This window comes from Etheostoma cragini, chromosome 3 (assembly GCF_013103735.1).
Source record: "Etheostoma cragini isolate CJK2018 chromosome 3, CSU_Ecrag_1.0, whole genome shotgun sequence".
Lineage (NCBI taxonomy): Eukaryota > Metazoa > Chordata > Actinopteri > Perciformes > Percidae > Etheostoma > Etheostoma cragini.
This window is the reverse complement of record NC_048409.1, coordinates 27,153,443-27,165,937: the sequence shown is the minus strand read 5'-3', so window position 1 is coordinate 27,165,937 and position 12,495 is coordinate 27,153,443. Positions and strand designations below refer to the sequence as shown.

At 41.6% G+C, this 12,495-nt stretch overlaps 1 protein-coding gene across 2 annotated transcripts; it reads right to left on the bottom strand.

Annotated features, from left to right (window-relative positions):
• Positions 1-1,899: 1,899 nt before the first annotated feature.
• Positions 1,900-5,907, bottom strand: foxa3 (forkhead box A3). 2 transcript variants are annotated; one of them, XM_034867627.1, is made up of 3 exons: positions 5,429-5,907; positions 2,761-4,122; positions 1,900-2,724 (listed from the first exon to the last, which is right to left on the bottom strand). In XM_034867627.1, the coding sequence occupies exons 1-2, from the start codon at positions 5,498-5,500 to the stop codon at positions 2,806-2,808; spliced, it is 1,389 nt and encodes a 462-aa protein (XP_034723518.1). In that variant the 5' UTR covers positions 5,501-5,907; the 3' UTR covers positions 1,900-2,724; positions 2,761-2,805. The 2 variants fall into 2 exon arrangements, with proteins under 2 accessions (XP_034723518.1, XP_034723517.1); XM_034867626.1 differs by having other exon boundaries at positions 1,900-4,122.
• Positions 5,908-12,495: the final 6,588 nt, after the last annotated feature.

Sequence of the window (12,495 nt, the reverse complement as noted above, 5' to 3'; positions counted from 1 at the left end):
GACAGGTAGACAGGTAGACAGGTAGACAGGTAGACAGGCAGACAGGTAGACAGGTAGACAGGCAGACAGGCACATAGGCAGACAGGTAGACAGGCAGACAGGATGGCGGGAGGCCTGGCGACAGGGCAGGGACGCATGGGGCCAGGGAGGGGCGGTTGCAGGAACCAAGATCAATAAATGAACTTTTTTATTCTCCTGCAGATGTAAAGAGAAGAAACCCTTACCGAGTCTTGTTATACGTTAGTGTGTGAGCTGCTCAGACCTTTGCTCATCAAGTCATGATTTAATAATTTTCATATGCAACAAAGCTCCCCAATGTTCTCTTGATATTATACAGTAGTGATTCTGCAGGTTTACATGCTTGAGTTACAGTTTAGAAAACTCCTCTGATTTGAATGGGAAGTGATGTGTATTGTGTTAACACTTTGCTTGGGATCTGATTGGTCAGAGGGAGCTGCAGAGGCCAAGCAGACACCGTGAAAATTCAAAAGCAAAACATTCTGCTTTTACTGTCTCCCTGTTTTTGTTTTGATGACTTGCTGATAGTTTGTCCAGTGCCGGTTCAGAGGCAGGTCAGTGGTCTTTGGATTGGTCCGGCCGTGTCTGGCTGTGTGTGCCGCCCGGGGCCGACGGTCTGTGCAGAGGTCTGCTTTGAGGCTCTCAGTGTGATGCAGCCGTGTTTAGTCTACCAGTCCGACATGTCACACACCACAGTCATTTGGTCAGGAGCTGTTTCAACAAGACGCTGCTATTCCTGCAGCACCGCCTCGCCACACAGGTGAAAAAAGACTTGTGATTGATTGATTGACCCGGGCGAGTCATTGAGGTCCTGTCTGCAACTCTAGATCTATTTTTTTTTTAACTCAAAATTCTTGTGTAGAGGTAAAGAATAATTTGCTGCACAATGAATAGAAAATGACAAAACATAACATTCAGCGAGCTTTTTTTTTTTATTCAAATATGACAAAAGCCAGCTGGATGACATTGTTGTTTTTTTTACATGTGAAATCCAGAAATAAGTTATTTTTAAAGAAGTGTATTTTTATGAGTTTGTGGAATTTAAAGAAGATACTTGGAAACAAATTAAGTGATTACTCATCCCTGTGGAAAAAAAGAACACAGATTTGAACACTGAATGTACGGTGAAGCAGCTTTCAGTGTTTAGGTTACACCTGACCGGTTTGTGTACTCGCTGACCACAGACACTTTCTGCATTATGATTTATGTAAAAAGAAAAACAAAAGCGCCACTTCTCCCCACATTTTTTGCCTTTTTAATAAGAAAAAAACGAAACATGAATCATTCCAATCACATTTAAACCAACAGAAACAACAACGACAAAAAACAATATATTATATCAGCACACGTTCAAAGTTTGAAAAGTAACATAGCTTAAATAAAAGAAATTTCTCTTTGAAACTAAAACATGCTCCGCAGAGGACGTCGTGACCTGAAACTTCTGCGTCCTCTGCTGTTTATCAGGATAATCCTTCAATAGATCGTTGATACATTGATCTCTCATCAGATCAGTAGTCATTTGAAGAAAAGGCACTTTTTGGACAGAGGGTTATTTGACACCCTTTGACAGTGTTACACTGATCCTATTGAGCTGATGCATAGACATTGTAAGGGGGTGTTCCTAAGTATTGTTGTAACACACACAAACACACACCCACACACACACTATCAGCCCACCTGGCCAGTGGGAGCTCCATAGTGCAAAGTACTGTATGTAAATCCTCCCATAGTGCATCTCTCCTCCCCTCCTCTGTTTTAGTAACTGACTGAACTCCCCCATGCACCGCACCAGCTATGTGTAATTCAAAAGGTTACCTTCTGTCAAAAAAGCATTTGGTTTTACTGTTCTCGTATAGGTAACAAAAACATGAACACAACATGATTCTTTTTTTTTTATTTATTTCTACCACAGTTACTTTGCCTAGTTCCTTCTGGCTGCAAAAGATTATTTTAGCGTCTGTATCCTCTCCAGCGAGGACAAAATGGCTTTTTTCTTCTTCATTTGTTGAACCAAAATAACAAAAGAAAGTACACACTCCATGGTCTGATCTGACAGAAATGATGGACGTAGTGTGAAATGCTGTAACACAAAAAAATGAAAGAAAACTGTTTCCCACCGCAGTAACATCTGCCTGAGGCAGTAACCTGAAACTCGTCCATTGTCTCTCCGCTTTTTGGATGAAAAAAAACCAAAAACTCACATTTGGGTTGTAACTGGTCATCAGAGCGCTATACAAGATATATTAAAATGTATTCCCTTCATAAATAAATGCAAATATCCTCCAAACTCCCCCGCCCCTCCCTCACGTTACCTCTATATACATTATGTACAAAGCCAAGTTCACCAGGTGCGGTGCTCGTGCGACAGGCGAAGACAGGATCTATCTGAAGGCTGTATTGACTTACACACCCACCGGTCAAACGTCTTCATCATCAGACTTCTTATCATCCAGCTACACTTCTTTCTGTTCTCCATGTAACCAACCAGTCTCCATGTTTGTCAGAAGTTGATAAAAGAAAAAAAAACATTCTTTGGTCCCTCAAACACGGCAGCCATTTTAGCTGTGAGTCTCCACCAAGGCCACTGGATGTGAGCCAGAGAGGGACAGGGAAAGAGAGAAAGAGGAAGAGAGCCGGGGTGTCCATTTTAGAAAAGGCTGAGAGAAAGAGAAGTCTCCATCTTGGCTCACCTCTAGAGACAGGTGTTCATCTGTGTGTATGTGTGTGTGTGTGTGAGTGTGTGTGTGTGTGTGTGTGTGTGTGTGTGGGTGTGGGTGAGTGTGCATATTAGGAGGCGTTGAGCACCGAGCGGCTGTACAGAGTTTGGTAGTAAGCGCCTGAGTCCATGGTGGCCGGCCCAGGGCTGTCGTAGATCTGCTTGGGTCCCATAGGCGATCCGCTGGTGTAGCTGTTGTACGCCATCACCTGGTCCTGGTAGGACTTGAGGTCCATCTTCTGTTCGTTGGACATGAGGTTGGTGATGGAGAAGGGGTGGTTGAAGTTGTAATGGGGGTCCAGGGACTTGAGGGTGTCGCTCTGTAGGTCCATGTGCTGCTGCATGGCACCGGGCAGGAGGTGGGAGCTACTAACTAGAGACTGGGAGTGGAGGAGCGGGTTGGAGGAGGTGGCAACTGAATGAGACAGGGAGGACGAGGCGGAGGAGGAGGACGGCAGGGAGATGGGCGGGCTGTGGTGGTGCGAGGAGGAGAGCGCGGGGCAGTCTAGTGGCACCAGGGAGTTCCGGGGATGCGGCTGGTCGTCTGAAGAGCCTGGGTGGGAGTTGTCTGAGTGGGCGGAGTCGGCTCCCTCAGAGCCTCCTGCTGGGCTGTGATCCTCCACCAGGTGATCTCCACCATGGCCTCCCTTCCCCGAGCCACCCTCCTGGTTCTTGCCTGCTTTCTTGGCCAGCTTTTCCTCGATCTTGAAGCGCTTCTGCCGCCTCAGGTAGCAGCCGTTCTCGAACATGTTGCCCGACTGCGGGTGCAGGGTCCAGTAGGAGCCTTTGCCCGGCTTGTCCGGCGAGCGAGCCACCTTCACGAAGCAGTCGTTGAAGGAGAGCGAGTGGCGGATGGAGTTCTGCCAGCGCTGCTGGTTCTCCCTGTAGTAGGGGAACAGCTCCATGATCCACTGGTAGATCTCATTCAGGGTGAGCATCTTGCTGCCGCTCTGCTGGATCGCCATGGTGATGAGGGAGATGTAGGAGTACGGTGGCTTGGCGTGGGTCAGGGAGCGTCGGTAGGGCTTTGGAGGTATGTCCTTTTCCCCTGCCCGGTTAAGGGGCGCGGTGGAGGGGTAGCCCAGTTGGCTCATGGATTGGCCCATGTTCTGGTAGTGTGACAAGGAGCCCAGGGAGCCTGGAGCAACGGGGCCCAACTGGGTCAGAGGGCCCGAGCCGAGGGACGAGGTCACTGGGGAGAGGGACATGTGGCCAGGGCCGGAGCCCATGGAGGCCAGCGGGGAACTGCTGAGGCTGGTGCTAGGGTATGCCATGTTCATGCCTGCGGGCGAGGCGGTGGCCGGGTTCAGGTTGATGTAGCTGTTGAGGGAGCCCATGGAGCTCATGGAGCCCAGACCAGAGTTCATGGTGCTTGGAGAGGAATACATCTGGAGGAAAAAAGAGACACAAAAAACATCTGGTTATTCACACGAAAACACAGTTGACATAGATGCAACTACAGTGAAATGATCAAATATAATTAACTAATCTTGCTATTTAATTTCTAAGATATTGAAAACAAACGAACAGAAACGGTTCTCTGGTAATTAACTGGCATCAGTCTAAATTACTGCACTGAAGTGAGTGTTTAAATGTAAAAGTAACGCGCTTTGAGTCTGCATTTAAAAAGTGACTCCTTATCAATGCACAATGAAGCTCTCAGTGCGCGGAGAGAGGACATGGATTTCACACGGCGATGTTAACCTGAAAATGCGTAAAAAGCGCGTCACGGTGCCTCTCGGTTCAGACGGCCTCCTCCGCTCCCTCCGTGGAAAAAACAAGTAAACCAAATGTTGGAGGAATGTGATTATTTTCTGTTCTTATTCGTTTGTGTTTGCAAAAAATGAATTATTCTGTGTTGTAATTTGTTGTTGTTGTGCAATCTCAAAAAAGCCTTTGACGTGAAATGGAAGATAAAATTCCACAGGGGACAGAAGGGACATGGCCCGCTGACTGGGCGCTGGTTACATATTATCAGTCTCGTTCTTCTCGGTAATTTCATCAGGTCGAGGAGAGGTGAGAACTAAAGCTGCTGATGGAATTAACTCTAATTGAATTAGTGAGAAAAAAAAGTCTCGTTACATTTGCACCTGAATTATCGCAACACTCGAGCGGCTGCGGAGACACAAAGGAGGAAAGTGTATTGATGAGCAAATGATTTAGACAGCAACTTAGAAACTGACTATTTAGAATGCTATTTATATTAGGTATTAATAAGTCAATAAAAAAACCAAAGTATTGTGGTAAGTATTTTTTTTCTTAAAAAAAAAATGCAATAATGTATGATGTTTCTGTTTGGATTTTCACAGATGAAGAATATCTGAATTTTGTCATTTTCCCCCTGATAATAACTCTTTCGCTTGGGTCAAAGTGCTGTGCGCCTTGATACTCAATGTCATTCTATCATACTTAACATATTGTATTTTTAGGGTACGCATATAACAAATCAAAGAAACAAAGAGGATTTTAGTGTAAAGTCTTTATAATATTCTTTTTAAATTCATTATATTATAACAGAGTTCTGAAAATGTGCGCAAATAAATGTGCGCAAATAAAGTTGTTGCTTCTCTCTTTCACTGCCAAGAACAACCTTAGACCTGACGACGCTGGTAACTAAACCAGAAGATCTACATAAAAACAGGGAGATTGATTCTTCTTCGTTTCTGTTATTTTTGTGCGTGCCCGTGTCTTTACCTCACTGGCCTCGCTGTAGAAAGTATTCCACTCCGGTAGATCATGTGCTTCCATCTTCACAGAACTCAACATCCCCAACACAAGTCTTTGGATGAGAAAAACGTATCTATTGATATGTTTTTAAAATGAAAAAAATAAAATAAAATCCTTCGCAAAGTTGGACTTTTTTAGGGGGGGGGGCAAAAAATCCCAAAACAGAACGTTGTCTCCTTCTTGGCAAGAAAGAGGGAGAAAATATGTAGAGTAAAAAAGAAAAGTGAGAAAAACAAAACAAAGACTGATGTGACGCTCAGCTCCTGGTATTTGTAAAGTCAATATTTCTTATTTGTCAGTCATCCATTGTTTCATAACCGTATTATGGTTATCGCTCAGCAGATGTTGACTTCTTCTGGCCCGTTTTTTTTTCTTGTCCCAGTCCTCCGGGGGCCTCGGGACGCGGCGTGTCGCAGGCGGAGTTGTAGCGCAAATACAGTGGAGGAACTTGGACGTCCTCCTCTTATAAGGTGCCGGCGGGTTCCGCCCCGTTCCTGACATTTGAATATTGTGTTAGGATCCAGGAAGGGCCCCGCAAAAAGGCCGATGTGGCCCCCTGGCGTGCTGTATATTGGCCGGCGGCTGCACCGGGGCCACCCGGACGAAAGCCTCTCCCATAATCCTTCGGTGTCAGAGCTGAGTGGATTAAAAAATAATAGCAAAAATAATAGATATAAAGGCTATAGCAGTGCAGTTCACAAGGGTGCAGTGTTAACATACTCAAACGTTAACTAGATGAAATAATTCAATCATGTTCTCCACTCGAAGTGTGTCCTAATAATCTTTCTTTTTTTATTCTTAACGTGTCATTTTTCTACAGTTTTGGAAATACAATAAAAATGCGTTTTAAAAAAAGTGGAATTCTATCACTAAATCAACAAGATAATTCATTTTGATTTTCAAAATGAAGTTATTTGTCGATGTTGAACCGCGTTTCTTGGGAAGGGGAGGTTTTGTGACTGGTGTGTGTATGTGTGTGTGTCAGTCAAAAAGCGTGAAAGTCGTCGATTCCCTGGGCTATCACTTCTCTTCAGCTAACACATTCTTTGAAGGCTCAGTGACCGCCGAAGTCCTATTAGATTTTCAGTTTTGATAGTCAAATATTTGACTATCAAAATAAGCATATCAGAACATCAGAGATCCTTATCAGTAACATTAGAACCCCAAACCCCTGAAGTTAAACCACACTGATAAACCTCCCAGGACTAAATAAAACGGCCTTTTTCCTCATATACAGTGCACTGCAACACCAGCTAAAGTAAACTCAGTGTGAAAACTTAAAGGTACCAACAGACACTTGAAGTCACTGACAGTTCCTTGGAGGCCTATGTGCGTAAATGTGTGCGTAAATTCGGCTCGGTAAAGGCCTAAATGCGAGAGGCCTCCTTCCCTGAGGCATTCGCAACCCTGCGCCACAGAGAAACACAATAAATAATGTAATCCTGGTGTAATGCATAGGGCCGAACTCCTGTGTTGTGGAATACACATCGGCCTCGTTGCAGACGGAGGCCTGTGAATGTCAATGCCTCTGCCTAATGGCCAGTCAATGGGGATGTAATTGATGCGCAGGCGGGAGGTCGACGGGATTAGACTGAGAAACGATCCCGAGGAAATAAGAAAAAAAACAGGAAGGTAGGCTACATGAGCACGCGGATGCACCAACATATGCAGATATGTTTGGAAAACAAAACAAAAATTCAGTGTTGGGCATCTTCGGGGTACATTTTATATTTGTAAAGTTCAGCGTCCACCGATGGCTATGTTGCCTTCAGGGTTTAACCAATCGCAGGTGATGTAAAAGAATACATAAATTTACCACCAAATGATCAGCCAGTCATCATGTTTCCCACCTTCATACATCAGCTGCAGCTCTGTGTGATCGTCTCTATGTGGCCAATCAGACTCTCTACACGCCTTCACCTGGGAAGACTCGGCGATTATCGCCTGTTTGCAAAACGCTGTCAAATCGATTAACACGTGAAATGAGCTAACACCTCAGTGTCTGTAATGATGCAATTAAGCCTGAAAGAGATTCATCTTCTAATCATACTTTTTTTCATCTTCTAAAGGATCAATACAACCAAAAATAAAGTCTAATTTGAGGGAGGGACTCGCGTCCAAATAACCATCACATGGGAATCAACAGGGGTTCCATTTTATTCTGGTTTATAGCTGAACTTCTTTATCCATGTCTGACTGCACAACTGTACACATCCTGACACAAGCAACAAGAAACCAAAGAGGATCACATCTTCAGTTAAAATATACAGTTAAAAAAAAAGTTAAATCAAAATATACTGTCCAAATCAGAGATCCTTTCATTAGGCTGGATTCGGGTGGTGATTCATGTGTTGGACATCTCTGTTCCACTCGTAACTTTGCTTGTGTTGCCTTCAGGCACCAGTGGGGAATCTGATATCCTAAATTTCCAACACAGCATCACATCATGTTGCTCTGTTTTTAGATGCTCTGCTGAGTGCCATACACTTATTTCCAATAACTATTGGTGGTTTTAATGCCCACCAACTCTTACTGCGACATATACATACAAATAGTGTCCTCGTCTTGGAACCTGGTTAATTTACTTGTTTCACACACACCTGCTGAAGGATGAGCATTGTATTTCGGCCATGACGCATCCAGCTGCAACCCTGCCTCATAATAAGCATATTTCATTTGTGCAATGCGTGTTCAAGGTCCCATTTTCCCCCAACACACATTTAGCCATATCCTCTCTCTGCCGTTTTTCATTCAAATGGGCCTCCTATCGTCCATTAACACCTCTATAATTGGTTTAACAATAGCTGACACTAATAGAGGAAACGACAGATCGGCCTACCAGGGGCACGACGGCCCCCCACGGCCTCCCACCACCCTCTCTCTTCTTCTTCTTCACAACACCAAGTGCGCAGCTAGTTTATCACTTCACCAGAGATTCTCTGTAACTCCTAAATCAGTTCCAAGCAGTCTCTGTCCATTCAGGCAGACGGAGGTAGGAGGCTAACACCGCCATCTTGTGGCCGTTGGAAAACAGAAAAGAGTTTCTATGACACGTCTGATGTTTTAATGTCTGATACTTATACTGAATTAAACTGAACAGCGTTCAACACTGTCATGAAAATAATTAATTTTTGCATCTTTTTACAGTACATGAACTAAACTTCAAAAAGGAAACCAGGAATTTAATTTCTTGCAGGTTGAATTTACCCAGATGCCAAAATTACACAAAGGAGCTGCCAAGACTTAAAGGTCAACTCAGTCTTCATCATTATAATTGTCAAAGAGAGCATATTGGCTACTAAGAAGATTACATGAGATGAGTGTTCAAATACAGATTGTGTATATCCAATACGTTTGTGTACATGGTAAATACAATACAACTATTACTGTTAGAAATAAAATGTTCATGCATCAGTCCTATGGATGACATATTTGTGAAGCTACTTGCTTTGAAAAGCATTGTCAGCTGTGAGACTATGAGAAGGTCTATTCCATGACCCTTAAATTCAACCCCCGACTCCTCCACTTGGCTCCCTTCCTCCCACCAAGGAGGCCCGGGAGACACGCAAGGAACTCATCGGAGGAGAGGAGAACCAGCAAAATGTATGGCAAGCCCTTTTAATATTTCAAAGCTAGACTGGATACGTGTTCATATCCAGTCAAAAAGAACATTTCTGATATCTACAACTACATTCTTCCTGTCCATAGTTGGCATTTGAGATATCAGCAAAGACATTTTTCTAGGACAAATGACGTCACTTTTGCCGTTCATTTGTATGAGGTTAACCATTACAGATTTCTACAATTCAGTTGCAGATATCCTCTATGTGAATTACGCATATCTGCTTCTGAATTGTAGATATCTGTAATTCCAGTTTGAGATATCTTAAAATTTGATTCTGACTAGTCATAATTCCAGTTCAAGATAGCTTTAATTCTTCTCAAATAAAGATATCTAAATGTTCCTTTTCAGATATCTTAAATTAAGTTTTGACTAGGAGAAATTGTGTTGTAGATATCTCAAACTGGAGTTAGGGATAGTCATAACTTAATTGTAGCTATCTATTATCAAGTTATAGATATCTTGAAATGAATTCTGATTAAAGATATCATAAAAATTCATTCTGCCTGGTCACAATGTAATTACAGATATGGTGAATTAGAGTTTTGACTAGGCAGAATGACGTTGCAGATATTTGAATGCAAATTAGGCCCGCATCCCACTGTAGGCGGGAGCAGGGCGTGTTGTTGCTCCAATCATCAAATCACACAGCACCTGTTAACTGTTAACTCATAATTAGCACTTTTTGATTACAGCCAAAGCCATGACTGCTTCTTTATTCTTCCATTCAAAGAAATTAGGTAACTACCTCATTATTTCTTTGATTATGGCAGGGAGGTGACATTACGTATTTATCAATAACTAAAATAGAGCATGCACAATAATTTGAACACTAGTCATAATGACGTTTTAGATTTCTGTAACTTTCATTCTACCTTAAAACTGAATTGCAGATATCTGCAATTGTCAGTTAAAGGTCCCATGACATGGTGCTCTTTGGATGCTTTTATACAGACCTTAGTTGTCCCCCAATACTGTATCTGAAGTCTCTTTCCCAAAATTCAGCCTCGGTGCAGAATTACAGCCACTAGAGCCAGAAAGTTGTATTTGCTGACGACACATTTTTTCATGTCACAATGATGATGATTAGGATAATGATGATGTTTATGCCACTGATGTGGACAATTTGTGTTATGAAGGAAGAGACATTGATCATGTATTCAACATGCCTTCAGGTGTTATTGACGCTGTGCTTTGAACACTGCGAAATGTCAAAGTCGGTTACCTGTGACTATTGTTGGTCTTCTAGCCCACTGGTATTCAGGTCACCCCCCCAGTCACCTTCTGTATTGATTGACCTTGCTGCGAAACCTATTGCCACTGGGACTAAAGACAGGTATGTGCCTTTCCAATCAGTTGGACAGGTGGTGTCCAAACAAGGTGTAGACACATCTCAAAGATGATCAAGAGAAATGGGAGACACCTGAGCTCAAGAGTCTGTTTGTAGATGCATGGCAGTCACATTTATATGTAAATAATGCCTGAATCAGCCGCTATTTGTGTAATTTATGCATAATTATAGTTAACGTGAACCCCCCAGGTCTTGAAAACATTGGGGTCCTCATTCAATTGCAGCTCTGGTCCTGTTGGAACAGCTTCAGTCTCAGTAGCCGTGATGCCAACCAATGTGCTGTTATCCCAGGTAAAATAACAAGAACAAATTCAAGCAAATAAAATTCCAAAATCATTTATCTACCTATTTTTTTTAAAGAATTGTATTTTCTGTTTTACTCACAAACAAACTATTAAACATGATATAATCCCAGTGTTAAAACAAGAAACGAAAAAAGAAGTTTTTCCATTCCATTTATTCCTCGTTTCTATTTTGTACATGAAGCTCCACTAAAACCAACAGATCTCATAAAAGACACATACATGAAAAGAAGAGAGATGCGAGGATAGACCATATCAAGACAATAAATGGCTGGCCGACTTTACAAAGGCTTCGGGTGAAAGCAAAAATCCGTCTGATGGCAATTGAAGGGAAACAGATTCAGGTTAATCACTGACTAGACAATTAAAAATAAACCATTGAACTCCTACTTCCCCTGAGGCTTCCAGACACACAGACGGTAACATTTAAAAAAAAGGCACTTAACAAGGGATTGCATGATGTATCAGTGCATATTAAACTTAAATTCCACTTCTTCAAAGACATTTCTCTACACCAGACCTGATCCTTGGGATATTATAGAAAGCCTGTATAAGTATTTGTTGCATACAATAGACATTACTATATATAAAATCCCATTAGTACAGTAGACCACACAGGCCTGTAAACTGTGACGGCTTGATGAAGAAAGCCGGTTAAGACCTGGCCAAGAAAAAAAAAAATGTATACAGTATACTATATATATATATATATATATATATATATATATATATATATATATGTATATATACACACACACACACACACACACACACACATATACATACACATACACACACACATATACATACATACACACACTGTATATATATTCCTCTTTAAACCTTTACATCCAGAAAACATAAATTTGGGCATAAAATGACCTTTGGTTTGTCTGTGCTTCAGTACTGACGAGTACATGCTGCACATAAAGAGAGAATCCACCAAAAAACTAATTTGTTACAATGTGTGATTATTAAAATGTTAAACTGTTAAATTTAGGAACATGAAATCCCTGCACATTCTTTAGTAACTGGCAGATGAAGTCTGGATAGATGTTCAGTACGACTGGTCGTCCACATTCGTTCCCCTGACATGAATGGAACAATGGATGTGAACGGAAAGCAAATTCAACAGACTGAGGTTTTTTCGTTTAAATTAAGATGAGATTAATTACATCATCCGCAAACTGAAAACAATACACTTTTAAATACAGTGTCCACTACACATAACTGACAGGTGATAAGAAGTCTCCTTTTAGGAGAAACAAATTCATGAACAATGTTAAACCTTTCAGGATTACAGATAGAGCCCAACAGATATTAGGTATCTGCATTATAATGGCTGATACATGTTTGTTTTTTTAATATTCATTTATCAGAATCATTTATTTGTCTTGATTCTGATAAATGAATATTTAAAAAATACTCATAACCATGTAATGACTGTTGACGTTGTATAGTTTGTCCACCAGAGGACAATCTACAACGTCCCTGTTGGCAACAACAGGGACATTTGGACATTTGTTTTTGTTCACAAGACTTTAATTTTCATAGATTAAGTTTGTATTTTTGTACATTTTCTTTATCAGAACTTTACTATATTTTGATGTTCTTCTGTTCTGTTGTGACCATAAAACAAACAAGTTTATTTCTAAACTGCATTATCATATTATTTTAGTGAGGACTCATAAATAACTACTAATAACAATAGTAATATTAGGGAAATCTATGTTTTGTTTTGCATTTCTGGATTATAATG